Here is a 26,767-nt window from a genome sequence, read left to right on the forward strand (position 1 = left end):
CACTAAGGCTGAGCCTAGCAACTCTAGGAAGGAAACCCATTATGGCCAATTACATACGTAATCTCACTCATTCGGTCATTCCCCAGAGCTCATGACCATAGTGAGGGTTGGAACGTACACTACTGTTCAAAAGTTTGGAGTCACTTAGAAATGTCCTTATTTTTGAAAGAAAATCAATATTTTTCAAAGAAGATAACATTAAATGAATCAAAAATAAAGTCCAGACATTGTTAATGTGGTAAATGACTATTGTAGCTGGAAACAGCTGATTTTTAATGGAATATCTCCATAGGGATACAGAGGAACATTTCCAGCAACCATCACTCCTGTGTTCTAATGCTACATTGTGTTAGCTAATGGTGTTGAAAGGCTCATTGATGATTAGAAAACCCTTGTGCAATTATGTTAGCACATGCTAACGGCTTTTAGCAATTCTCCTTATACATGAATACGTGAAGCACAACACTTCCAAATAAATAAGCAATGCAGTATGATAAGAGCAATGTGATGACTCTGGTGAACATTCAGGCCAGGTTAAATGATCTGACTCAAAGAAATACTTTTTGCATCTTCAAATACTGATACTAAGACAAATAAAGAATATTTTTTCTCTATATATAGTAAAATATATTTTTCTCTCTATATAATATAAATATATTGTCTCTATTTGTTTTTTTAAAAAAAGAAGCCCAGTACTTTTCCCCACAAATGAAAACAAACTCTTCATTAATATCTTGCTACAAGCTTCAGCTAAATAGTCATATTTGTTATTCTCTTAATTCAATTAAAGTATAACCCAATCCTCTGTGTCAACTTTAATTTGTCTTGCTTTTCTTTTATATTCTTTTACTGTACCACATAAAGAACTGGACAGTTTACAGAAACTGCTGCAACACGTGCACCCAGGACAAAACATTAACACCACTGCTTCTTTAGACTTAACAGATCTATCATGTTTTTATGGTCCTGTTACACTGGTGATTACAGGCAGCAGGATGGCTCCGAGAAGGGCAATTAGGTAGTGTGTTTATTAAATGAACCAGGAAATCTAAGGAGGAAGATCAGATTTTATAAAAAGAATAGGGTTGCCATGGTGCCATTTTTACTTGATTTTCTTGCATTTTTCTGCCTTTTTTGTAAACATGTAGTTTGCAGTATATTTTCAAATTACAACTCTGTGCTTGTGCAACCACAAAGGTTTCTGTTCTGTTGTTAATAGTAGTTAATGTTAGTTATGCAATTAGAACAGACTAAAACTAGAAAAGCACTCAGAGAGCGCAGTACTCTGCCAAGGTTGCTCAGTCGTATCATTTCCTGAAATCTTTGAAAAATTTGTGGATCTATAAGCCGCATCACTGCCAAAATGTAATCACTTGGTCCTTGTGTCATTTCTGACCTTCCGTGAAAATTTCATTCAAATCTGTTAGTCCGTTTTGAGTAATGTTGCGCACAGACAGACAAACACAAACCAAACACCGATTGTCACATAACTGCAATTCGTTGGCAGAGTAAAAAGAGAAAAAGAAGCAAAAACATGCCAAGCAAAGACCTAGTATGCACCAAATCATTATAAACTTGCAGTTTGAATATTTACATGAACATCAACTTCCACATGATGTAAGATATGTTCAAACTTACGCTACCATTCAAAAGTTTGGGGTCACCCAGACAATTTCAGAATTACACAAGGGTTTTCTAATCATCAATGAGCCTTTCAACACCATTAGCTAACACAATGTAGCATTAGAACACAGGAGTGATGGTTGCTGGAAATGTTCCTCTGTACCTCTATGGAGATATTCCATTAAAAATCAGCTATTTCCAGCTACAATAGTCATTTACCACATTAACAATGTCTAGACTGTATTTCTGACTCATTTAATGTCATCTTCATTGAAACTGCTTTTCCTTCAAAATTAAGGACATTTCTAAGTGACCCCAAACTTTTGAACGGTACTGTATATAGTGGCTTTGTTTTTTTACACCAGTGAGATATGAGTCTCAAAATCCCTCCCTCTGATGCAAAAAATGGACAAACTGCAATTTAGTTTTTATGTTGGAGACAAGATATGTCAGCCACAACGACTAATGGGAAGCAGCAATTATCTCTCTCTTTTGTAAGTATATTATGGATTTTTATAAGATAATTTAAGTATATACTAACATTAATAATCCTCCTAACAGCTTACAGTAACACCACTCTGAAAATCATACGTGCGTCACACTCAGTGATATCCACAGACTTACTGCTGTCATAAAAACTCCTGCGTCTGCACCCTGATCATGACAATGCAGGCAGCTTCCAGGAAGACGGCAAGGTTCGTGTCAGAGCCCTCTGCATATAAAAAGCAATAAAAAGCGATAAAAAGTCCAAAGATCGGGGAGGAGTAGACAGGGACAAAAAGATTGTGCGGGCAGCAGCAGCCGTCCAGTCTACTCCACCAGCACGACTGCAGCACTGCTCCATCAGCCAGAAGGTACGACACACTGTGTACGTTTATAGGACAGCTGTGTGTGATGCCATTCAGTTTAGAAAAGTCTATTGTTGTATATACATGTAAATGAATTTGCTATGTTTTCTGCATTTTATTGTTTATTGTTTTTGCACTGTAGGCTCATATGTGATATGTGAAGTTTGTCTTAGCAGTTGTTGATTGATGTACAATTAAATAAATGAACTATAGAGCATACATTACCATTCAAAAGATTGGGGTCACTTGTCGTTATTACAGTGTAGACATTGTTAATGTGGTAAATGACTATTGTAGCTGGAAATGGCTGATTTTTAATGGAATATCTCCATAGAGGTACAGAGGAACATTTCCAGCAACCATCACTCCTGTGTTCTAATGCTACATTGTGTTAGCTAATGGTGTTGAAAGACTAATTGATGATTAGAAAAACTTTGTGCAATTATGTTAGCACATGAATAAAAGTGTGAATTTTCATGGAAAACATGAAATTGTCTTGGTGACCCCAAACTTTTGCACAGTAGTGTACGTACAGATTTCTGAGTCACATGTAAATGTTTGCTTGGATTTCATGTCAGTATTAGCTGTTACATATTTGTCAAATTTTTCATCTAATTGGACTTTTCAAATTTCAATAACAGAATATTTTTATATAATCTACTTTTAATTAAATACTTTTTTTAAAGTATATTGTTCTGTTACTTTTATTTCTTCCATCACTGGTCACCAAACATTTAATATTTGTCATGGAATTTCATCTTTGCAGTGATGAGTGAGGACGTTGCCATAGAGATGAAAAGCATCCTAAAGACTGACAAACGTATGTTGTTTTTAATATTTTTATACAGCCGCTGTCCATACCACTTCTCTATGTGTGTGTTTAATCACTGACAGCCTTTGCCCTGTAACCCAAAAATTCCATTCATGGATTAAATCCAAACCAATGAAACATTCAAAAGCTAATAATCAAATTTGTTGACTTTTTAAAGCCACTGATTACTCTAACTCGGATTGACCTCATTTGTATAAAATGTAAACCTTCCCTTCCCCTCCTGCTTTCTGCTGTCACATGAACATAATGCTAACTGAGACTCAAAAGACATTCTGCATTTCTACCTCTGCAGGGGTTGGCAAGCTGCGGAAGGACAGCAGTGTCAGCCTGAGCAGCTCAGTTGGGGCTGTTCGCTGGAAGATACCTGAAGAGGCCATCCAGGTTCACAGCTCGGCCCCCAGCAGACCCACAAGTAACAGCCTCACCGGACAACGCTTACAGGTAAACCAAGAGCTTGAAACTGACATTCCTCTTCTGTTTGTCAATACATGGACTTGTAAGTGACCTGTCGTGCCTCCTGCAGGAACGCCCTCGTCAGAATGGTCTGAAGGATCTCCGCAGCCTGCAGGAGTGTGTGCAGTTCATCCATGACTGGAAGGCGCAGGTGGACCAAGTCTGCAAGGTAGAACCTCAGGAAAGATTGAAAACAGAGACACAGAACTGTCAATCCATTCGTTATCTATACGCCGCTTAATCCTCATTAGGGTCACGGGGTGCTGGAGTCTATCCCAGCTGAGTTTAGGGGAAAGGTAGGGGACACCTGGACAGGTCACCAGTCTATCACAGGGATACATATAGAGACAAGCAATCACACTCACATTCACACCTGCGGACAGTTTAGAATTATCAGTTAACCTTAGCATATTTTTGGACTGTGGGAGGAACCCGGAGGACCCGGAGAACCCGGAGAAAGCCCACGCATACAAAGGGAGAACATGTAAACTACATGCAGAATGATCCAGAAGCTCAGGACACCAACCGGGGATCTTCTAGCTGTGAGGCGAGCCACTGTGCAGCCCAGAAATGTTAATATTTATTAAAAACACACAACTCTTACAGAGTAAATTTAAAGAGACACGAACAGATTGTACAAAAAGGGCCTCAAAGACAAGTAAACATGAGGTGGAAGCTCTGATACCAATGGGTGGCCTGTCCCACTTTCAGTCTTTTTATTTTACACTAAGCTTATTATAGGTCTTTTGCCTAATCATGTTAAAAGTCAACTTAAAAATAAAACTAAGCATTCTATTGATTGAAAAGAAAAGTAAAGAGAATACTCACACAGGCTTGTATGTTAATCATCTAGCCCCGTTACAAATTCATACCTAGAAATAGTCCCTTCAAATGTGTGAAGTTTCACTTAAGTATCGATTATTACACTTGTATTTCTGCTTTTTTGCCTCCAGATGCATCTTGTTTAGTACAGAGTCCAGGTGAACAAGAATTTGTGTGCGCACAGATTGGATAGGCGTTACTATGGAAAACAGTCTCTTGTTCGAAACTGATGACTAGGCTTATCAGTGCACTGGCTACTGATAGGACATGTGTAAATTAGTGTTTTACAGCCCAATGACTGAGTCCTTAATGCGTAACACTTATAACTGGCACTTTTGGCCTCATTACATAACAAGTACCATCCATCTTTAACCTTTTACCTGTAAGTTCAGACACAGGGTAGGTCTAAACTAACATGTCTTACTTTAATGGCAATGTGAGCAATTATTTCTGTGTAATTTAACATTACAGACACTAACAGAGTGCAATGTGTTTTAACAGGGAAGAGAGGATCCAGAGGAAGGTACCAGTAAGAAAGATACCAGAATCTCCGACCGGAAAACTGAACGCAGTCTTGAGGAGAGCAGAAAACTGATCCTGGAGTGGGCCGATGAACTCCACCATGTGGACAAGGTCAGTAATCATGACAGGTCAGGGTGGTTAAACGGGAATTTACCTATCAATTACTGATCAAGGTTAAAATTTCCCAACAGCTTCAGCTTTGGAGGAAAATCTTATGCTGACATACAGTTTTTCAAACTGCAAAGTCTAAATCTTTACTTCCTGGTTTTGTGTCCTTAGCTCCTGAAGGAGAACCCCTGGGCATCGCAGAGTCGAGTAGAGGAAAATGAAGACGAGAAGGACGCTCATGAGAAAACACAGCTGAGGATCATGGAGTGGGCAAAGGAGGTGCAGAAGGCGACTGAGGTGAGGAGACATGGACCTAAAACTAAAGGTCCAGAAACTACTGGAAAGATGTGACTGCACCAAAAATCGAAGCAAGTGCAGTTCAGTTATAAAGAATTAGTCAGTGTGGGCCTGTTCTCTGGCACAAAGCTCTACATTGAGAGAATTCTCTAAGAAAATATTGCTAAATCTCGCAAGTAAAATGAGTTTTTGTGTTTGCAGAGTTGTGGTGTACAAAGTGACGAGCTCGGCAAAGTGTTGCGTTTACTGGGCTTAAAGAAGAAACGTCTGGGAAAGCTGCTGCCGCTGTTGGAGTTCATCACCTGGTCGCTGCTCAAGGAAGACAACACGGTGAGAAACAGCAACATTTTTTCTTTTTTTTAAATGAAAAAGGCCGCCTACATGACATATAAACCATGGACATTAAAGATAAACATCTTAACTATTCCCGTAACACACAAATAAACTAAGGTTCAGGCTGTAAAACAGACTGCACGTAGATAAACAGACTTTTGGCTTCAGCTCAAAAGCTGAAACAAAGATGTTTTTGACATGCATTGCCAAGGGTCATGAAACGATATTAAACGTGTACTTTGAGTGAACTCTGTTCTCTGAGTCATGCAGAGCAGCAATAAATCAACTTTGAGATTCAGTTTATATGACCTTGAACTGCTTCTGCTTTATCAACCTCAATAGTGTAGATTATGCAGATGAACTCTCATCCCCTTTGCTGATTATGGTGAGTTGTACACCACTGTTCAAAAGTTAGGAGTCTCCCAGTTTTCCATGAAAACTAACACTTTTATTCATGTGCTAACATAATTACACAAGGGTTTTCTAATCCTCAATGAGCCTTTCAACATCATTAGCTAACACAATGTAGCATTAGAACACAGGAGTGATGGTTGCTGGAAATGTTCCTCTGTACCTCTATGGAGATATTCCATTAAAAATCAGCTGTTTCCAGCTAGAATAGTCATTTACCACATTAACAATGTTTAGATTGGATTTCTGATTCATTGTAAAAAACTGCTTTTCTTTCAAAAACAAGGACATTTGTAAGTGATTCCAAACTTTTGAACAGTAGTGTACATAGCAATAGACTTGTTTGAAATTTCAGAGAACGTTTTATGGTGGGGACTGAGTCGATGCTCGTGACTTTCTGCAACTTGTATAAAAGCAATAAACTCCTCCTAACATTACAAGACAGAGTTTCCTGAAAGGCTTACTAGGGTTTAAGATTTTTACTATGTTGACCTCCTCCATAGTTATTTTTAAACCCTGCGTCACAAGGAAGCAGTGTAACAACAGTGTAATGTGATGCCAGAAAATAAAATTTTCATTTACCTTTTTCCTTCTCAGAGAATGATTTCACAGTTATGGCTACTGGCAAAGCAAAGGACCTGGAAAGCTGGAATTCCAAGATACATCCCCAACTCAGGTGCGCATTTTGAAAATGTTTCCGCAACAATTGTTAGAACAAGAAAAGAAAAGTCAGTGATCATTATTTAGGCCCACTTTTTGTTTGCGATACCTTATCCTTCTGAATCCAAAGCAGTTGCTGGGTGTTTTTTCCTGCTGTCACATTTTTGCCAACTGTAATATGAAGTCATGGCAAGAAATAGAGAGAACTGAAAATGTCTTGTTTGTACAATAGCAAAATTAAAATGCCATAAAGCAAAAAAGAAAAATCATTTAAAACAAAAATAAAAGTTTAGTTTCTTTTATTTTTCATTTCATAAAAATTCAAAATTCAAAATTCTTCCAAGCACCCACAGATGTTACCAATACTAGATAAAAAAAATGGCTGCCCTACATGCTGCAAATACTATTTGTTTCCATATTTGTTTCCTCTCTGCTCAGTCAAAAAGCCCATTAAGTTTTTCTCACATGAATACTGGTTACAGCTGAGTCACTAATTGTGATGAGGAGCGCAGAATTTTTGGACTGTTACAGAATCTGGATTATTCAAACATTTCTTCACACTTCTGCAACTCTAAGTAACTCTCTGCATCTCTACTTTCAGTTTGGAGCTGGATTTGCACTGCAGCAGGTAAAATCAACCAACACCTCATCTCACATAACGGCAAAACATTACAGCTGTAGTATGATGAGCTAATCTATCTCTTCTTTCCTGACAGCCGATGTGGTTCTTGACCCCATGACCAACCACCCATGGCTGCAGCTTTCAGACGACCAGCGCAAGGTCCAGGAGGCCCACGCAGAGACCGACCCGCCTTTCAGCTCCCAGCGCTTCGACAGCTGGCAGTGCGTGCTCGGCTGGGAGGGCTACGACTGCGGACGCCACTACTGGGAGGTAGACATAGCCAACAACGGCTACTGGCGTGTGGGCTTGGCCAACGCCACCTCACAGCGGCAAGGGCACTTCCAGATGACGCCAAAGCAGGGCTACTGGGCTCTGTGGCGCAGCACGCACCATTTCTACGCCTGCGGCAAGCCAGAGACACAGCTCCCTGTCAGCCTCGTGCCCCGGCGGATGGGGATCTACTTAGACTATGAAGAAGGTCAGATCTCCTTCTACAACGCAGAAACCAAGTCTCACATCTATACCTTCACGGGAACCTTTAAAGGGAAGCTCTACCCTCTGTTTGCCCCATTGGACGGTCGCACACTCATGACAATCATGGAGCCACACCAAATCTCAGTGCACTGAGCATTTAAAGCTCTTGTTAGATGTTTAGAAGAATTCAGTTTTACTTCAAGAAAATACAGTTGAAATTTTCTAGTTCTGAAACAAAATCTGCAGGAAGCTGAAGGGGAAAAATTTCTAAAAAGCTGAGTCACAAGTTTAATCTGAAATTTGTGCTCTGACTTTTGAAAAGGCAGATTTAGAATTTCATTTCCCTAAATGTTACGAAAATATTATTCCCAATTTCTCCCTAAAAATGTAATTTATTATATCTCAAGATTCAGTTTAAAAGTGGCTATAAATATAAATATATGGACATGACAAAGAAAATGTTAATGGATAAAGCCAATCAGCACTCTAAATACTAAATGTACATCTGTGAAAATATGTTAGAAACTCAGATTTCAAACAAAAAAAGCACCAACTGTAAAGCCCGAAAACTGAAAAAAATGTATTGAAGTAGATTAGAAATGTAAACACTTAATGAACTCAGTCCCCTTGGATGTGCTGAAAAATGCCCCTTAGATTTCATCCACATGTATGTTTAGACGTGGAACACATTCTGCATCTTCATAAATGCATGCACTTTACAATGCACTTTCATATCAGCACAGAATAAACTTTTCATGAATAACTTGTTGTCTTTGATCCTTTTTTCTGCCTCATCTTGTTACATTTTTCTGATATATTTCACAGTCTGAAAAGAAAACACTGCACACATACACGAACTGCAACTTGACTAGAAATTCTGTCTTACTTAGTCTTTTGTCAGGCCTTAAAATGTGTGAGGATCTGTGTGCTGCCTGTTATGACTCCCTCTTACAAGCCCAGGGTCTGTAGGCTTCACAGTCAGCAGCAAATAGAGTCCCGCCTCCCCTCAGATCTGCACAGTCCCTGTCATCAGCATCCCACTCCACCATCACCCTTCAGAGCAAACGTAGAAGTGATGAGAATTCACATTCTTTCACATTTTATCCAAAAGGCTGCTGAAGAACTTGAACTGTTAGAGCTGAATAAACTTCTAGATTGAGAAGTGAAACATCTGCAGAAATATGGTGAATGACATGTATATATAGTAGATAGTATAAAAAGTTCAACAAAACTGCACAATAGAAAGCTATCAGTTAGTCCTATATTAAAGTGTTATGTTTGTGTATGTTAGTGTATATGTGTACACTACCATTCAAATGTTTGGAGCCAACTCAGTGCTATATAGCTTACATATTAGCATTGTTTTTGGTTTATATGTCTTTGGTGCTGTACTGCAACTTTCCTTATGAGACAAATAAAGCCCCTTCCAAACTAATGCTCAGAACTTATGGCATGTAGTGCTGGACGTCTGTCCCGTCCCTCCACATCCACTGACCCTCCTCCTTGGTGTCTGTCAGCCCCACCCACAGGAAAGGAAAGTTGGAGAACTTCCTCATCACATCCTGAATAAAATCCTGTGGTGGAAGCAACATCAAAAGATCTTCAGATTCATCTGTTTGATTACTATGAAAATGAATGCATGAGTTTTTCCACTTCCATAGAGTTGTTTTATTATTGTTGTTATTCCTGTCTTGTCCCTCTGTGAGGGTGCTGGAAAGCATCCCCCTCACTAAGGTATATATGTATATTGACAGTTGGACAGACTGATACAAGTTTATTTATTGTTTTGTGTTTGGGGGGGAAACCTGTTAACCTCTCTCTCTTGAGCTTGACTTCAGGGGGCGTGTTCCATGGAGTGAACACATGAGGATGCAGCCACAGGATACCAGCAGCTGTCACTCATCTGATTAGATGGAATTGAGAGATCAGAGAGGAGACAGGGGAGGGGCTACAGGGGGGATTTTTGAATAAGTTTGATCTTTGTTTAGTATTTCTTGGTTTGTGTGTTTTCTTTAATTTGTATCAGACTGTTAATTGCATTTATGTATTTTAAGTATAAAGGATGTTTAATATTGTGTTTTTTAATAGAAGTGTGGGCAGGTCACTGAGGTGGGAGGAGAATGTAAGAGCCAGGTGGGCAATCAGTGCAGTGTGTGAGAAGGAGGGGGTCAGACTGAAGCTCTGCTGCTGCTGCAACTGCTGCCATCATTGACTGCACCTGGGTGACCCCTTTGTCTGTCTGTTTGGTTGGTGAGCTGTATTTTGTACATGGAAACTAGTAAAAAACTGGAGCTCTGGAGCAAAACCTCTTGCTGTTTGGCTGTTTTTTATGGTGCCATCATGCTTTGCCTTTAATGCCGTTCGAGTCATCCAGTTTATAGAGGTTTATCACCATCAGAACCCTACATTTGGTGCCAGAAGTGGGATGAGCCAAATTGAAGAAGTAAAGCATTGAGAGCCAACAGCATGGGGCCTAAAGTTCAAGTTAAAGTTCCACGGACAGAAGTTGTTGAAGACAACCGGGAAGAGGGTGCTGCAGGAGGGGTGCCCTTGGTCGTACACCCTGGGGAGGGGCCCCCAGGGCCTGCTGACGTGGATTCAGTTACTGGCATGTTGCAGCAATGTCTTCACGTCCAACGAGAAGCAGTTAAACAAGACAAAAGGTGGCGCCAAATGCAGATTCAAGTGAATAACCTAAGAGATGAACTGGAGCAGCAGCAGAGCACACTGCAGCAGGAGGAAGAGCAGGTGTCCCAGTCCAGTGCCAGCAGTGAGTTAATGGGTAGGGGCTGGGGGCAAGCAACAGTTCCCCGACTGGAGGAGGGGGATGATATTGAGCAGTATCTGACCACCTTTGAGCGCTTGGCGACGGCATATCAGTGGCCAGAGGTTGACTGGGCCGTCAGGCTGATTCCATACCTAACGGGGAAGGCACCTGCAGCATATGTGGCCATGGCAGCAGCTGATACAGCAAATTACAGGAAGGTGAGAGAAGCCATTCTTACAAAATATGAAATTGATGAAGACATTTACCGCCAGAGATTTAGAGAGCCTGATATCCGTCCTCATTCTAGAGCAATTCTATCGCTCCCTCTCTCCAGAAGTGAGAGTATGGGTGAAGGAAAGGAAGCCAGAGACGGCTCGAGAAGCAGCTCAACTGGTGGAGACGTTCCTAGCAGTCCGAAGAGGGTCCAAGAGCTACCAGTCTGAGAATCCACAGAAGTCCAGCGCAGCTCGGGGTAAGCCATCTGGGTCAGGGGGTGGAGGTGGTCCTAGGGAGCCAGAACCAGATAGGCTACATGTAAGATCTGTAGTTCCTGTTAAACCAAAGATATCAGCTAAGCCTGTTTGCTTCTATTGTGGTCAGGAGGGTCATATTAAGCCAGAATGTCCTGCCAGGAAAGCTAAAGTTGCTTATTTTTGCACTGTTCCTCACCCTAGTCAGAGTGAGAGTTGCTGGGTGGGGAAGCAGCAGGTTACTACAGTTAAAATAAATGGTAAGCCAGCCCAAGCTTTACTTGATACTGGTAGTACACAGACATTAATCCATCCATCGCTGGTCCCAAAGGAGGGTCCCCTAGGGAAGCCAGTTCTTGATATTTCTTGTGTACATGGTTACCATAGAGCTTATCCTATGATGGTGGTGTATCTTGAGGTAGCAGGACAAACTTACCTTGTGTCGGTGGGGGTCATAGACAGCTTGGCTCATCAGGTTATCTTGGGGCAGGATATTCCCATCCTTCAGGAGTTGGTACAGTCATGTAGACCAGTTAACATTGTCACTAGGTCACAGACACACACACACAGGGATTGGGAGAAAGGGGAGTGAGTGAGAACCAGGCAGGGCCAGATAAAAATGCTCATGGCCCAGGGGAGTTGGTTACCCAGCCCACAGCCCAGGGTCAGCCAGAGATGCAGGATTTAGCTGAGGATTTGAATGTTCTCCTTGAGTTGCCTTTCTTTGGTGAGGAGTTCACAGATAAGGCAGTAAAAGTAAGGAAAAGCAGGAGGCGGAAAAGGCTGGAGAAAATGACAGGAACAGCTAGAATGGGCTCAGGGTTAGTGGAGCCAGAGGGTGGTGAAGCTGTTAATGGTTGTGATTTTTTTACAACTGCAAAGACAGGATGAGTCACTGCAGGGTTTCTTTCAACAAGCAAATGCTGTGCAGCAGGGTCAGGTGGCAGCAGAGGGTTTTTTCCTGAGAGACCAGGCATTGTATTACAAAGCTTATTCAGATGACAGTGAGAGGCTGGTGGTCCCACAAGGGCTTCGGGAAGAGGTGCTAAAGCTAGGCCATAGTATTCCTTGGGCGGGTCATCTAGGAGCTAAGAAGACCTTGGACAGGATAGCAAGTAGATTTTACTGGCCAGGGTTGAGCACACAGGTACAGGAGTATTGTCAGTCTTGCTCAGTCTGTCAGTTAACAGGGGATAAGAGGGTTCCCAAATTTCCACTGCAACCACTTCCAGTCATTGATGTTCCATTTAGTCGGATAGCTATGGATATTGTGGGCCCATTAGAGCGAACGCAGTCAGGACATCGCTATATACTTGTAATTTGTGATTACAGTCCAAGATATCCCAAGGCATTTCCCCTTAGAGACATCACTGCTAAGAAATTTTTTTTTTCAGTCTCAGTGAGCAACACGAGCAAAAAATCCCGCTCCAGAACACTTAGTCGTCCCAAGTCTCCGTGACTGGAGGCTGAGTTGTGATTCAGAGGTGTGAGTCCATCTCTTCCACCGCTGCTGCTGCTGCTGCTGCTGCCTCTCCTCCTCCTCGGCTCCCCGCCAGACTCTGTGGGTCTGCAGACCGCACTGCTCCTCCCCGCCCCCTCAGCAACATTATTGGTCATATTCTGGGATTAGGACTGCTGAAAAAAAAAAAAAACCCAAAAAGACAAAAAATTCCCTTGCTGAGCTCATACCAATTGGGTAATGTCTTCGGAGGGAATAGTTGTTTTTTTTTTTTTTTTTTTTTTTTTTTTTTTAGAAAGGTTGCACTGGGTCTAGGCTGGCACAGGTCCCTGCAGTAATCGCCCTCCAAAATGATAGATTCAGTTGGTAAATTGAGAGTTCTGTGCAGCATTTGCTGAAAAGAGTTAAGAAATGCTACAAACACACTCTAAATGCTGTGTGGCTGCAAAACAAACAAAAATGCAACATCAAGCGTCGCTTTAAATTCAGCATTGTTCAGAACAACTCACAATGCAAGTCAATTTTAAAGGCGTTTCATAAATAAATGACACTTACAGAGCCACCAGACCTTTACACAGTCTGATAAAGTGTAATTGATGTCACATCTTCACTTACTGAGCAATTTGTACTACTTTACAGCCCAACAAGCTGCTACCATATTGCACTACCGCCAGTTCATAGGTAGATTTTTATGTATTTTATTTTATTTATACTGTATTTTGATCCCTTTATAAATGTACTAAGGTGAGAAAGAAGCATCTTTTCGGTTCCTCTGTATGTCCTGGATGCTTCCTCTTCCAAGATTCATTCCAAAGGAACATGTACGTTTGCAGCGATGAACAGAAACGCGTATGTCACTGTTCATGGTGCTGAAAAGTGTCTGACATTTCTCTGAATGGTGTTATTCTGAATCACAATGTATGACAGAGCATTTTTCTGTCTTGGTTTATTCATGCTGCCCTTGGAGACCTTTTTGCACCCTCCCAGGTTACAAGATCTGATCTACTCCAACTTCTTTATTAAAAAGAAATCTGACTGTTTTGTTATGGAGTAAATCATATGTGCCCTCCAAATTGCATATGCCTTATTGCAGCTTTTCTCCAGAGTTGGTATTCCATCTGAAATTTTGACAGATCAGGGCACAAATTTTCTGTCAGGTACACTCAGGCAGGTATACAGGCTATTAGGCATTAGGGGTATTTGGACCACTCCTTACCACCCCCAGACGGATGGTTTAGTGGAGAGGTACAACAGAACTCTAAAAAGCATGCTGAAGAAGTTCATCTCCACTAATGCCAAAGACTGGGACAAGTGGCTCCCTTATCTTAGGTTTGCCTGTAGGGAGGTGCCCCGAGCGTCAACTGATTTCTCACCTTTTGAGCTCCTTTATGGCAGGCAGGTGAGAGGTCCCCTCGATGTGCTACAGGAGTCCTGGGTGGGAATCCAGGGGAAGAGAACCAGCATTCTGGCATTTGTCCTACAGATGAGAGAGAAGATGGAGCAGGCTACAAAGCTGGTGAGGAGGAATATGGAGAAGGCTCAGAGTGGACAGCAAACCTGGTATGACAAGGCAGCCAGGGAGAGGTCCTTCAGCCCAGGTCAGCAGGTGCTCCTCCTTCTTCTTCCTGCAGTTGAGAATAAGTTGCTGGCCAAATGGCAGGGTCCATATACTGTGCTGAAGAAGCTGAGTTCAACAACTTATGAGATTGAGATGCCAGAGAGGAGAAATCCAAAGCAGACATTTCATATCAATCTGTTGAAGGAGTGGAAAACCCGGGAAATTCCACCACAGCAACAGATGTTTGTTCGGACAGTGGAGGAGGATGAGGATGTTGTGGGTGAGTTCCTTCCTGCTAGTCATAACTCTGAATCCCTTGACCTCTCTCATCTCTCTCTAACACAGCAGAAAGATTTGCAAGCTATAGTGCCACCACATTTGTTCCAGGAGAAACCAGGGGCAACAAACTTGGTGGAACATGACATCCAGCTAAAGGACAGCACCCCCATCAGGCAGCGGATGTATCGCATTCCACAGAAGCTGATGCCAGTGTTGGAGGAAGAAGTGGCTGTCATGTTAGAGCTGGGTGTTATTGAGCCTTCCACCAGTGAATGGAGCAATCCCATTGTCTTGGTAATTAAGAAGGATGGGAGCATCAGATTTTGCATCGACTTTAGAAAGGTAAATGCACAGTCACACATTGATGCTTATCCTTCTCATTGAACAGGTAGGCCAAGCAAGGTTCATTACTACACTTGACCTTTGCAAAGGTTACTGGCAGGTGCCATTGTCTGATGCTGCCAAGCCTTTAACTGCTTTTAGAACGCCCCAAGGACTCTGGCAGTTTACCAAGATGCCATTTGGTCTCCACGGAGCTCCTGCGACCTTCCAGAGGCTGATGAATCAAGTATTGTCAGGTATGGACACCTTTGCAGCAGCTTACCTGGATGATATTGTGATCTACAGTACCTCTTGGCAGGAACATCTGAGCCATCTGTCAAAGGTTCTAGAGAGAATCAAAGAAGCAGGCCTAACCATCAACCCGAGGAAGTGTGTGGTGGCTAAGCAGGAGACACAGTATCTCGGCTACATCCTCGGAGGTGGTGTCATTAAGCCAGTGCAGGATAAAGTGGAGGCAATCCGACTGAGGGAGAGACCGACGACCCGGAAACAGGTGAAGTCGTTTCTTGGTCTGGTGGGCTGGTACCGGCGTTTCATTCCAGGCTTCTCTGCGAGAGCAGCAGCCTTAACAGACCTCACCAGCACAGCAAAAACCAAGGTGGTGTGGGGTGAAGAGCAGGAAAAAGCCTTCCAGGATCTGAAGGAGGCTCTATGTCAGGAGCCGGTGCTACAGAGCCCAAACTTTGATCTGCCATTCACAGTCCAGACAGATGCGTCCCACAGAGGAATAGGTGGAGTCCTCTTACAAGGAGAGGGAGAAGAGAGGAAACCAGTGGCTTACATCAGCAGGAAGCTGTTTCTCAGAGAGACCAGATACTCAGCAGTGGAGTTGGAGTGTCTGGCCATCAAGTGGGCAATCGACACCTTCAAGTACTACTTGCTTGGGAGAGAGTTCAAGCTGGAAACCGACCATAAGGCCTTGCAACAGTTGGAGAAGATGAAAGATACCAACAGCCGGGTCACTCGCTGGTTCCTGTCCCTTCAGCCATACCGGTTCTCCATCCACTATCGGCCAGGGAAGCAGAACACAGTGGCTGACTTTTTGTCTCGCAACGTGGTTGGCGAGCCTGCCGGAGGGAAGGAGAAGTGTGAGGGTGCTGGAAAGCATCCCCCTCACTAAGGTATATATGTATATTGACAGTTGGACAGACTGATACAAGTTTATTTATTGTTTTGTGTTTGGGGGGGGGAAACCTGTTAACCTCTCTCTCTCTCTCGAGCTTGACTTCAGGAGGCGTGTTCCATGGAGTGAACACATGAGGATGCAGCCACAGGATACCAGCAGTTGTCACTCATCTGATTAGATGGAATTGAGAGATCAGAGAGGAGAGAGGGGAGGGGTTACAGGGGGAATTTTGAATAAGTTTGATCTTTGTTTAGTATTTCTTGGTTTGTGTGTTTTCTTTAATTTGTATCAGACTGTTAATTGCATTTACGTATTTTAAGTATAAAGGATGTTTAATATTGTGTTTTTTAATAGAAGTGTGGGCAGGTCACTGAGGTGGGAGGAGAATGTAAGAGCCAGGTGGGCAATCAGTGCAGTGTGTGAGAAGGAGGGGGTCAGACTGAAGCTCTGCTGCAACTACTGCCATCATTGACTGCACCTGGGTGACTCCTTTGTCTGTCTGTCTGTTTGGTTGGTGAGCTGTATTTTGTACATGGAAACTAGTAAAAAACTGGAGCTCTGGAGCAAAACCTCTTGCTGTTCGGCTGTTTTTTATGGTGCCATCATGCTTTGCCTTTAATGCCGTTCGAGTCATCCAGTTTATAGAGGTTTATCACCATCAGAACCCTACACCCTCCTCTGTGCCTTTCTCTGAGGCTTCATCTTTTTCTCCACAAGTTTTGTTATAGGAAGTTTTTTCTTATTGTAGTTATGTATCTGCAGAGAAATCTTCAAAGCAAATTTGTGCTATCTATGTTTTTGAGTTTGATGTTGAGTTTAGTCTTGTCTGTGTAGATTTGCAATCATCCAAGTCGTGGTAATACGAAGAGCTTCAGAAGAAGGAAGAGTTAAGGAAGCCATCTGTGTTAAATTAGAAAAGTCATCTCTGGACAGTCATTCACAAGGGCCATCACCATATGAGTTAGGGGTGACCAGTGTTCCCTCTGAACTGTGCGCGTGCGCAATTGCGCACTGCTGGCACGCTCTCCGTGCACAGAAAATCTGCGCTGCACACACAGAAAAAAATCCAACCTAAATTGTAAATAAAATAAACACGTAACAATTCATTCTGTGCTATTTTTCAATGTGAGTGAGTGACCAGTGACTGGCTGCTGCAGCCAATGATGCGATTCACATACGTATTTACCATAGACTGTATATTATGGTATTTACGCAGCTAATCAACGTCAGGCGTCCTGATGTGCAGCCACCGCTGTTCTTAGATATGAATGAGTAGATAGGACATGCCTCTTTGAGCTGTGTGCTACAGCGAGGCTAAGCTAGTGGGGGCAAAGTTTCAGTGCATTCCATTGATGTAGACGACGTGAAAACGGAAACAAGTATGCCGTCTCACTGTGCTGCATACAATTACACACTACGTCGTACGATTGAGACAAGGAAACTTGGAATGACTTTTCATAGGTAAGAATAGTTTTTGGCTCTTTTTTCATTATGAAATCTTGTTGAGAGCTTCCAGTCTATGATAGCTAACTAGTTAGCCACTAGCAAAATGCTAAGGTGAGCTAGCAGCTTGACAACCAAATACCAGATGATTAACAGTAGCTGTAGTATAGTTGTACAAGCAGTAGTAGTAATACTAAAAGTACAAGCAGTAGTAGTATAAATAGCTGTTAGAGTCATAGAAGTAGTATCAACATTTGTAATAATATTACAATTTGTAGCAGCAGTGCCAGTATCGGCAGCAGTAGTTAGTGTACTACCACTACTACTATTAGTAGCCACATTGCTATTACTACCACCAATACTACCAATAGTAGTTATAAAGCCTAATTCATGTATATCCAGATTACCATCTATGTTCTTCCTCCAAACCCATTTTATGATTGGGATTACAGGCAGTTCTTTAGGACTGCTCTCAAATAATTGAAATGTTACTAAACAAGGTTATACTTATTAAATTAAATAGCTCTGGTCTCCAGTATATTGGCGAATTCGGTTATTTGTACTTAATTTAGTTTCTTTTTAATATCTTGTGTACAGACTTAATTACTTCTCTGTCTACTTTTCTTACTCCATGTAGGTTTCCCAGAGACTATGGGTTGAGGAGGAAGTGGAAGTTTGTCGGCTTAGACCTGGTGTCATTCCATCAGTGTTAAACTTCCCGGCTCATCTTGGAAGAGTACGTGCCAGAAAGACCACGACCAAGCAGCCTTGAGATCTTAGACAGCGTCTCCCTGAGGTGGGTGTCAACGGTGTTCACAGTCAGGTCTGTGGTAATCCTGTCAAAAAACAAAACAGAAAAACATCTAGATTATAAATCAACATGTAACCAAAGCACTCTGTGTATAACACCATAGTATAGGATGTAGTTCAGAAAATGTCAAAGTATATTATGCTTTACTGAAGAATAACATAGTATGGCCTGTAGTTCATAGTACAGCATGTTGGCAAGAAAAACCCCCCATAGATTATTATGTGGTTCAAAAAGTGCAAAATGATAGGATGTTGCCTAAAATTGTCATGTATGATATGTGGTTCAAAAAATGTCATAGTGCAATATATTGTCGAAATAGTATGTTATTCAAGAAAACATCAGAGTATAATATGTCGTCTAAAAAATGCTATAGAATAACAGTTCATTGCACAAGTAAAAGTATAGTAAGTTTTAAAACTGTTCAAATTCTTATATGTTGCTAAAAAACAACCAAAAAAACTAAAACAAAAAGTCATAGCAATATGTCAATTAAAAATGCCTATAGTATAGTGTGTCGCCCAACAAACATCATAGTATAGCATGTCGCTCTAAAAACGTCACAGTATAGCCTTTAGTCCACAGCTGTCAGTAGGTGAGGAGCAACACAAAAACAGTCCAAACGCTGGTTTCCAGAGGGTTAGAGGAGAATTTATTTGAAAGAGTAAGTTTACAACAACACAACATGTGAGGGGCTTAAAAACAAACGGGTGTTAATAAAATAAAAATAAATAAACAGAACTAAAAGTCAACTTCATGTTGACATTGATGGGCATTCCAACCAGGTACAAAGTAAAAGATAATCAATACAAAAAAAAAAAAAACTCTTCCTGTTCACCTCTTAAAACCCAAAAACACACTGCAGTAGCAGCCTAAACTAAAACTACCACTGGGTTCCCTGTTTTCCTTTCTGAACAATTCAAAGGTCCCTCTCTATCTCCCCACACATCCACCAACCACTGGAACACATCTCCAAAGTTCTGCTGGGCCAGCTCAGCTTCCCCTCAGAAGAAGTGCTGCCACCTGCCAGATGAAGGAGCCTTTTGAGAGGCAGCTGACATCGTGATTGGACTGTACTTTGGTCTGTTCCAATCCAGCTTCAACTCCAGAGACGGCAGGCGGGACGAGTCAACGGAGGCCGGATGGACGAAGGCATGAAGCTGAGTACAATCCAGAAAACAACAGAGGAGGAGTGCAGTGGCCCACGGCCAGAACAAACAGAGTAGCATCGTATGTCTCTTAGAAAACATCATAGTATAGCCTTTGGAATGAAAAAACATCATCATATACATCGTATATTGTACAAATAACAAGTCAAAGGAAAGAGACATACGTTGTAGAATTGTAGTAATTGTGGACTCAGTATTTTATTTTTTACTGATTTACGGTAATAAATACATTTAAAAATGGCGCTACTTTGGTTCTGAACCTTTATCTACCTGTGGTCGCTCTGTCTTCTGGAGTGATTTGATTGGTTATACATCACGAATAAAACACCTTTAACTTAACATCTGTAAACAAAACAAAAACATATCAACAAAGTTTTCTGTTAGAGTTTGTGTTCTTCTAAGTTTAACTCCAAGATTTTAAATACTTTCATTTACTGCAAATGAATATCTACTCCAAATGTCTCACTAATAATCATTATCAGCCTTAAAAACCCACAAAACACCCCTCTATACTCAACCACACTTAGTACAGTCCGGTTCCCCCTTCTATAAATCTGCTTGGAATCTTCCACTTCCTGTTTGTCAAAGTGGCCTTCTACCTGGACAGGTTTTGTTGGAGCTCATGCAACAAACATTTTGGGTAACTGCACTTTAATATGGATGGATGACACTGAATTAGAGTCTGTTTTAATGAGACTGAGTTAAGATGTGTAGCTCTGTCATTAAATAGGAAATTATTTCTCAGAATTCACAGAGAAAAGTCTGAAATGTTTGCTAGGTTAGCGTCCCACATGTTCTTTGGCTCAGCTAAAGCTAACTTTCTCCAACTTCTGGATCTCTGGAGTTGCTTGTTGTTAAAATATCTTGCTAGAGGTGCTGAAGCTCAGAAAGTCTGAGATGTTTGTTCAAAATAAGCTCATTCTCAAGTCTTATCTGAACTCTTTTGTTTGAACTTTCCCTAAACTTAGGAGTTAATGACAGAGCAGCACATCCAGACTCAGTCTCATTTATGTAGAGATTAAACTTCAGTGTCATTCATTGATGTTAAAGTGCAGTTTTTCAAATGTTTGTTGCACATGCTCCCGACCAAACCAGTTCAGGTGGAAGACGATGTGAAGAGAAAGCTCCAGAGGATTAATATCACACATTTACATTGGAAATAAATGTCCTTTAATTAGACATTGTCATGCAAAAGTTGGATTTCCCTTAAATGGTGTTCAAATCTTTGTTGAGTGTTTTGTTGATGTTGGTTTCTAAGTGTTTTCTGACACTCGGCCCCAAAGATTAAAACCTACGGCTCACAAGCTGCAACAATTCACACATTATCAACTACCTTTCTGACTAAACTAAGATAAAAAGTGAAAAACTGCCTGATTCCTGCATCATGAATGTAAATCTTTTTGGTTTTTTTGACAGTAAACTGAATATATTTGGGTTTGACATTTTATAAACCAAAACAAGAAATGAATTACTGGAGAAAATCAACAGATTAATGGACAAAGAAAATGTGTTTTCTAACATATATGGCTGAATTACTCCAACATTACAAGAGACATACAATTTAAATTCTATTTTGTTTATATAACGCCAATTACAGGTCAAATTGTCTCAAGACACTTTATTAAAAATATTTTTTGTCATATTTAAAATATGACAAAGTAAAAAATTTAAACCTCTTGACTAATCCAATATATTTTTATTTTTTATTAACTAAAATAACTTTCTCCACTAAAACTAATAAACATGAGGTCAAATAGAAGGAACAGTTTTAAATACTGCAGTCCCACGACGACAAGAATAAAGTATCTCAACAAAAACTAAATCTGCTGGTGGATTCCATTAAAGTCCTAATAAATGATAAAAAAGTGTGATACTAAAGATTTGTGGTGCTAAAAATGTCAAAGATACCAAGTTGAACATCTGGATGGAGGTTGATAAAAGTTGACCTCCCTTCATTTCTCTGGAGCGACTCCATGGATTTTATGGATGGTGGTTAAAGACCTGCTCTTCTAGTGGTCTTCCTTCTAGTCGCTGTAAAAAGTCAGTCCATCCTGGCCGACTTCAACACCTCTTCATGACAACTTGTTCTGCCTCAGACCTGGTGGAAACTCAAGAAACTCGGGAAAACCTGTCGAGACTCGAAGAACTCGTCGGGCGGGGGAAGGTGTGGTGGGCGGTGGAGGGAGGTGGGGGAGTAGAGGGGGGAGGCCGCCACCCACCTCCCCGCCTACTCTCCGCCCTGACTCCACCCAGACTCCGCCTTGGCTCCACCCATGGGTCACTTCAGAAACTACGATGCCAAAGGGACGACGAAATTATTTCTTTGTATCTGATCTGTAGCTCAGTGAGTTAAGGATTTGCCTATGGAGCTGTAGGTCGCTGGTTCAAGACCAGACACTTCTTAAATTTTCTCAAAATCCTAACAAAGACAAAGAAAGAAAAAGGCCAGTGGTGGGTCTTGAACCTGCGACCTTCCGCTTGGTAGTCCTCTTCTTATCCTCCTGAGCTACTCGCTCAGATACAAATTCTTCTCGTTTTTGCGCATTTATCATCTATTTTTTGTCATTTTTGAGTTTTTTTTTTAACTCGAGTCTCGACTCGACCGTTTTTCTCAGGAGGTTGGGCTTCAGCCTTTGTGCTGGAGGGTGGAACCCTGAGTTCCAAGACTTTCCAAAGCCTCCAGACCTCCCGAGTCCTCAGGACCTGAGCTTTCACACAGTCTGAGGGCTGAAATTTTCTAAGTCCCACAGTAGTTCTCTGTTAGATTGAACTTTCAGACAGTCCAAGGACTGATATCTTCTAAGGTCCTCAGTAGTTCTCTGTTAGTTTGAGCTTTTCAACAGTCTGAGGGCTGAAATCTTGAAAGTTCTTGAGTAGTTCTCTGTTAGTTTGAACCTTCAGACAGTCTGAGGGCTGAAATCCTAAAAGTTCCTGAGTAGTTCTCTGTTAGTTTGAACCTTTAGACAGTCTGAGGACTGAAGTTTTAAAAGTTTCTCAGTACTTCTCTGTTAGTTTGAACTTTCTGGTTAACAGAAGCCTTAAAACTTGTGACCATGAGTCTTGATTTCACATTTAGATCATCCATCTGAGTTCTTCTCAGACCTTCACCTGTGAGTTTTTTAGAAATCATCAACAAACTTTGATTCTCTTCACTGAACAGTAAAGTTTGTGGAGATCAGAAGGTAACATTAGTTTGATAAATGCCTTCAACTACTAGTAGACTTTATCTGGAAAGCAGTTTTCTGAAATGAGTTCTTAGTAAATCTGTCCACAATCAAACCAAGAACATAGAAAGAGGAAATGTTTGAAGAAACAACTTGATGTTTTCATTTCTGACTAGAAAACGCTTCAAGACCTTGATCTGTTTTTGCTCTTTTTGATTGTTTTATTGTCTCTTCTGTTTAATTTGATCTAAAGTCTAACTGGTGACTTTTCGAATGTTTTGTCTTTAATGTTTAGAAAAGAATAAAAGGTAATAAAAGAGCAAAACTAATGTCTGATCTGATTTCCAAATGTTTTGTCTTTTTAATGTTTGTTAATTTCTCAAATATTTTATCGGCTTGTTTGAAAAATTTCCTTTTTTTTCCCAATGTTTAATTTTTTCATTAAATCTTTGTGAAGGTTTTTCTTTTTAAATGTTTTACCACCTTTTAATGTTTTTCTTTTTTAATGCTTCATTGTATTTTCTGTTAATTCCTATTTAAAGTTTTATTGTCTTTAAGATTAAATTTTCTAATTAAACATTTAATATTTTAATTAAATGTTTTGACTTTTAAAGGTTTAATCATCTAATTAAATGTTTTATATTTTTCTAAATGTGTAATATTCTTGTTTAATTGTATTTTTTAAACGTTTAATTATCTAAAATATTTCATCTTTAATGTTTAATATTTTTGTTTAAATTTTTTTTTGTTTAATTTCATAATTACATGCTTTGTATCTTCTGTTTAATTACCTAATTATTTTGTCTAATATAATTGTATTTAATGTTTAATTTTCTTTTTAAAAGTTTTATTATATTAAACATTTTTTCCTTTGATTTAATTGCTTTTTTACTGTAGTTTATTTCTTTAATCTTTTTTTTCTGTCAAGATTTTAACCCCAACCTTAAAAATGAAACAAACCCTTAAATCACAATGAAAATACTTCTGTTGTCACAATCATGAGTTCATCAATTATTCAGTTTATCAATTCAACTTTATTTGTTTAGCACCTTTCACACAGATTACAAAACTAAACAAGCAAAGAGAAAAAACTATGCTAAAACTATGATTAAAACTCAAAAAAAAAAAGATTTAACATGGTAATAAAATATGTTGTGTCCAGGGGATGGAGGGAGTTTATTGAAGTCTTCTTGGGCTCACAGGGGAAATCATTTAAAATATAAACTTGATATTCAGTCTAAGGAAACTGAAAACTGCAGAGCGACAGAAGAACCAACAATATCTCCTGTTTTCTCCTTTAATGAGTCGATTCTTGTGCTTTTAGACCAAAGAACTACAGACTCTTCACAACCTGCTCAAACTCTTGGTACAGAACCTCACCACACGGGTCAAGAAGGTTTCTGTCTCATTTCTACTCTGAAGCTCACCTTCTCCTGCTCAAACTGCTGACAAATGTTTCTGCTGCTCTAAAGTCTGGTCTCCAGAACTTCCTAAAAACTCTCAAAGTCTCTTCTGCTGCAGGTTGCTTTGTAGAACTGTTGCAGAAAACCTCACTAAACCACATGGAGGGGCCTCAAGATAGTCGTCCAAATGAAACCTTACAAAAACCAAACTAGCACAACCCAAACACTAAAGTCTCCTGCAGCCTACCAGAGAACCTCTGAGAACAGAGAATCAGGACAGGAACTCTTACCTTCTGGACAACCAACGCTGGTTCTCAAACAAGAATACAGAATGTGTCTGACCAAAAACCTCTGAAGACTCACTACAGCCAAGATAAAGACACAACTCAGCTGCATCAAATCCACTAATCACTGCACACATTACCACCATGTGCTAACTGTGGCTAAAGAACCACATTTACCAAGACAACTATCCAGTACAAAGCCCTAAAACACACCAAGAAACACATTAAAGACGACTTTACTGCTGGAAGCTGCAAGCCAACGCCTAAAGAACAAACTACAGCAATGGAGCCAAACCCGGTTCTGTGGTGAACAGAAGCAGAGGAAATGTTTGTCTGCAGCTAAACAAAGCAGGAAGACACTGAGCTGCTCAGGTGTTCCTGATAACACCAAGCTGCTCAGGTGTTCCTGATAACACCAAGCAGCCACCTGGACAGCCAATAGGAACACAGCTTCCTGGAAGTCCAGAGGGCTGGGTTAGTGAAGGAAATTTAGTTTAAAGTTGAAGCAGAAAGTTAACAAAGAAAGTTGAAAACCACCTTCTGATACCTGAAATCTCTGAGTTTTCACACAAAGAACACCTGAACATGTCAAACTGGTTCCATAGTAGAACCATCATTGTAAAAACGTCATAGTATGGTGTGTTGCTCAAAAAACATTAGGACCCGGCTGTCAGGGGACAAACATGTAAGAAACATGAGAACAGAGAGAATCCAACCAGTAGATCACAGTTTATCATCCCCCAGTCATCTCCTGAAGTCCATATGGTGAGAGACATCAGTATCTGGTTGTTCATTTACCAGAGGATGCTTATAATCATGCTGATGTGGTCTGTACTCTACAGTATTTTAGTGACTCAATAAATGCCTAAGTTGTTTTTTTAATTGCTTTTTAGTTTTTAATAAACATTTAACAGCCTATATGTAATCAATAAATGGCCTTTGCCTATCTTAAGAAAAATTCACTCAGAACTCTGATATGTTAACAGTACTAAATAAATCAATAAATACATGCATACACACAAAAATAAGTTAATACATTAACTGTGTTAAGATAAGATTTAGATTTTTTAAAAAGTTGTTTATGTTTTTGCAGAATCCAGTATTGCTCACTGGTTGGTCATTACATTTTATTAGTTTGATTTCACTGTTTAAAATGATGCCACCTCTTTTCAGACAGAACCTGTGATAATAAAACAATACAAAATTTTTAGTTCCGTGTTAATAAAGCACTTAAAGCTTTAAGTATGGCTAAATGCTTTTTTCAGAATTAAATATATCACTCCTTAGGTGGTAGTGGCCCCAAGTTCAGTAAAGTTGGAAAGATATTCACAGATTCAGACTTCCAGCATCAATAACTCATTAGATATAGGTTGTCAAAACATAAACGGTGCCTCTTTCCCATTGTTGCAAGGCAGACAATGTGCTACAAGCCCAGTTTTATCAAAAGTAGCTGTCTTTCAAGCTACAGGAATAACACTGGTGTCTATGGAGTGAACAGGGTCCGTCTGCAATTTGCAAAACCACTGCAACAGTAAAGAGAGACAAATATTCAATAACTTCACTCTTATACATTGTAGTGTCACTAAAATCACTGCAGCCTTCAACTGGCTCCTGTTGACAAAGTGTTTTAACAGAAATGTAAATGCTGTAATTTGATTCTTTTAATGAACCATGTAACTTGAATGGATGTGATGCTGGTGTGACCACAGTGCACACGTCTGATGTTGCTCACAGTGGTCCAAGAGACGCTCAGGGAGTTTGTGTGTTTGCTCACACTCAGGAAAAATTACAGGGAACATTGGGGGTGACAGTATATTTCTTGAACTTTCCACCACTGAAGTTAGAACTGAGGAAACCTATTGGCTGAGAAGTGAAACGTCCTCAAGAACCAAAAACAGAAATCCTGTTGCCTTCTCCCGAAGCTCTTAGGAGTTATACTCTTCTCACCTTCTTCTAAAATGTTTTCACATTGACTACAAGTCCACCCAACCCTGTCTTGGACGTAACATAAGTAGTGTTTGCTAAACCTCAGTGATTCCCACCATTTTGTACAACAACCTATTCTTCCGGTGCACAGTTACCATCTCCGTAGAGTCTTTGATGACAGCCAGGCTGCTGTTGTGTTGTTGGCAGAACTCTGCACTCTCGTTCCACCGACGGTTTTCCTGCAGTCCAATCGTGAAGAAATAGCAGTGATCCATCCACCACAGCCAGCCATCAGGACATACACAGCACCTGGAATCTGCACAACAGAGGAAAGGAATGCTGATGCAAGCATCGGATATATATCTTATAAAAACTGAGCCACTGGTTGATCAAATGCAACAGTGATTTCAGAATAATGACACTGAAATAAGACGTTTGCAGATGTCACATCATAGGATGGCAGATGTTTGTGCCAGAGAACAAAATGTAAATCACCTTGAGTGACGGTGTGAAGCATCAGGTTCAGATCATTGAGCTTCTTTTGGCTTTGCAGCAGTTGCTCCA

The 26,767-nt window shown here is 40.5% G+C and overlaps 2 protein-coding genes and 1 long non-coding RNA gene across 3 annotated transcripts; 2 read left to right on the forward strand and 1 right to left on the reverse strand.

Annotated features, from left to right (window-relative positions):
* The first annotated feature begins 2,373 nt into the window (after positions 1 to 2,373).
* Positions 2,374 to 8,768, forward strand: si:dkey-219e21.2 (nuclear factor 7, ovary). The gene is made up of 10 exons (XM_023283355.3): positions 2,374 to 2,477; positions 3,238 to 3,291; positions 3,596 to 3,744; positions 3,827 to 3,925; positions 5,080 to 5,211; positions 5,380 to 5,505; positions 5,707 to 5,835; positions 6,847 to 6,925; positions 7,511 to 7,537; positions 7,626 to 8,768. The coding sequence occupies exons 2-10, from the start codon at positions 3,240 to 3,242 to the stop codon at positions 8,156 to 8,158; spliced, it is 1,326 nt and encodes a 441-aa protein (XP_023139123.1). The 5' UTR covers positions 2,374 to 2,477; positions 3,238 to 3,239; the 3' UTR covers positions 8,159 to 8,768.
* A 74-nt stretch (positions 8,769 to 8,842) lies between these two features.
* On the reverse strand, positions 8,843 to 26,720 carry LOC111577178 (CD209 antigen-like protein E). Its single transcript, XM_023283313.2, has 4 exons — positions 26,699 to 26,720; positions 26,359 to 26,519; positions 9,453 to 9,579; positions 8,843 to 9,056 (listed from the first exon to the last, which is right to left on the reverse strand). Exons 1-4 carry the CDS (start codon positions 26,718 to 26,720, stop codon positions 8,941 to 8,943), a joined length of 426 nt encoding a protein of 141 aa, XP_023139081.2. The 3' UTR covers positions 8,843 to 8,940.
* Positions 17,356 to 19,471, forward strand: LOC129348148 (uncharacterized). Its single transcript, XR_008600620.1, has 3 exons — positions 17,356 to 17,467; positions 18,087 to 18,245; positions 19,183 to 19,471. It is a non-coding gene; the product is annotated as an uncharacterized LOC129348148 (long non-coding RNA).
* Positions 26,721 to 26,767: the final 47 nt, after the last annotated feature.

The sequence above is a fragment of the Amphiprion ocellaris genome, chromosome 23, assembly GCF_022539595.1.
Source record: "Amphiprion ocellaris isolate individual 3 ecotype Okinawa chromosome 23, ASM2253959v1, whole genome shotgun sequence".
In the NCBI taxonomy this organism is placed as follows: Eukaryota; Metazoa; Chordata; class Actinopteri; family Pomacentridae; genus Amphiprion; species Amphiprion ocellaris.

Excerpts from the sequence above, each read along its gene's own strand:
- LOC111577178 (XM_023283313.2), bottom strand. The coding sequence starts at position 26,720 with ATGCTTCACACCGTCACTCAAG. Across the intron at positions 26,520-26,698 it reads GCTTCACACCGTCACTCAAG|ATTCCAGGTGCTGTGTATGT; the intron begins GTGATTTACATT and ends TCTGTTGTGCAG. Across the intron at positions 9,580-26,358 it reads TCAAAGACTCTACGGAGATG|GATTTTATTCAGGATGTGAT; the intron begins GTAACTGTGCAC and ends CTTCCACCACAG.
- si:dkey-219e21.2 (XM_023283355.3), top strand. The coding sequence starts at position 3,240 with ATGAGTGAGGACGTTGCCATAGAGATGAAAAGCATCCTAAAGACTGAC. Across the intron at positions 3,926-5,079 it reads AGGTGGACCAAGTCTGCAAG|GGAAGAGAGGATCCAGAGGA; the intron begins GTAGAACCTCAG and ends GTGTTTTAACAG. Across the intron at positions 5,836-6,846 it reads TGCTCAAGGAAGACAACACG|AGAATGATTTCACAGTTATG; the intron begins GTGAGAAACAGC and ends TTTCCTTCTCAG.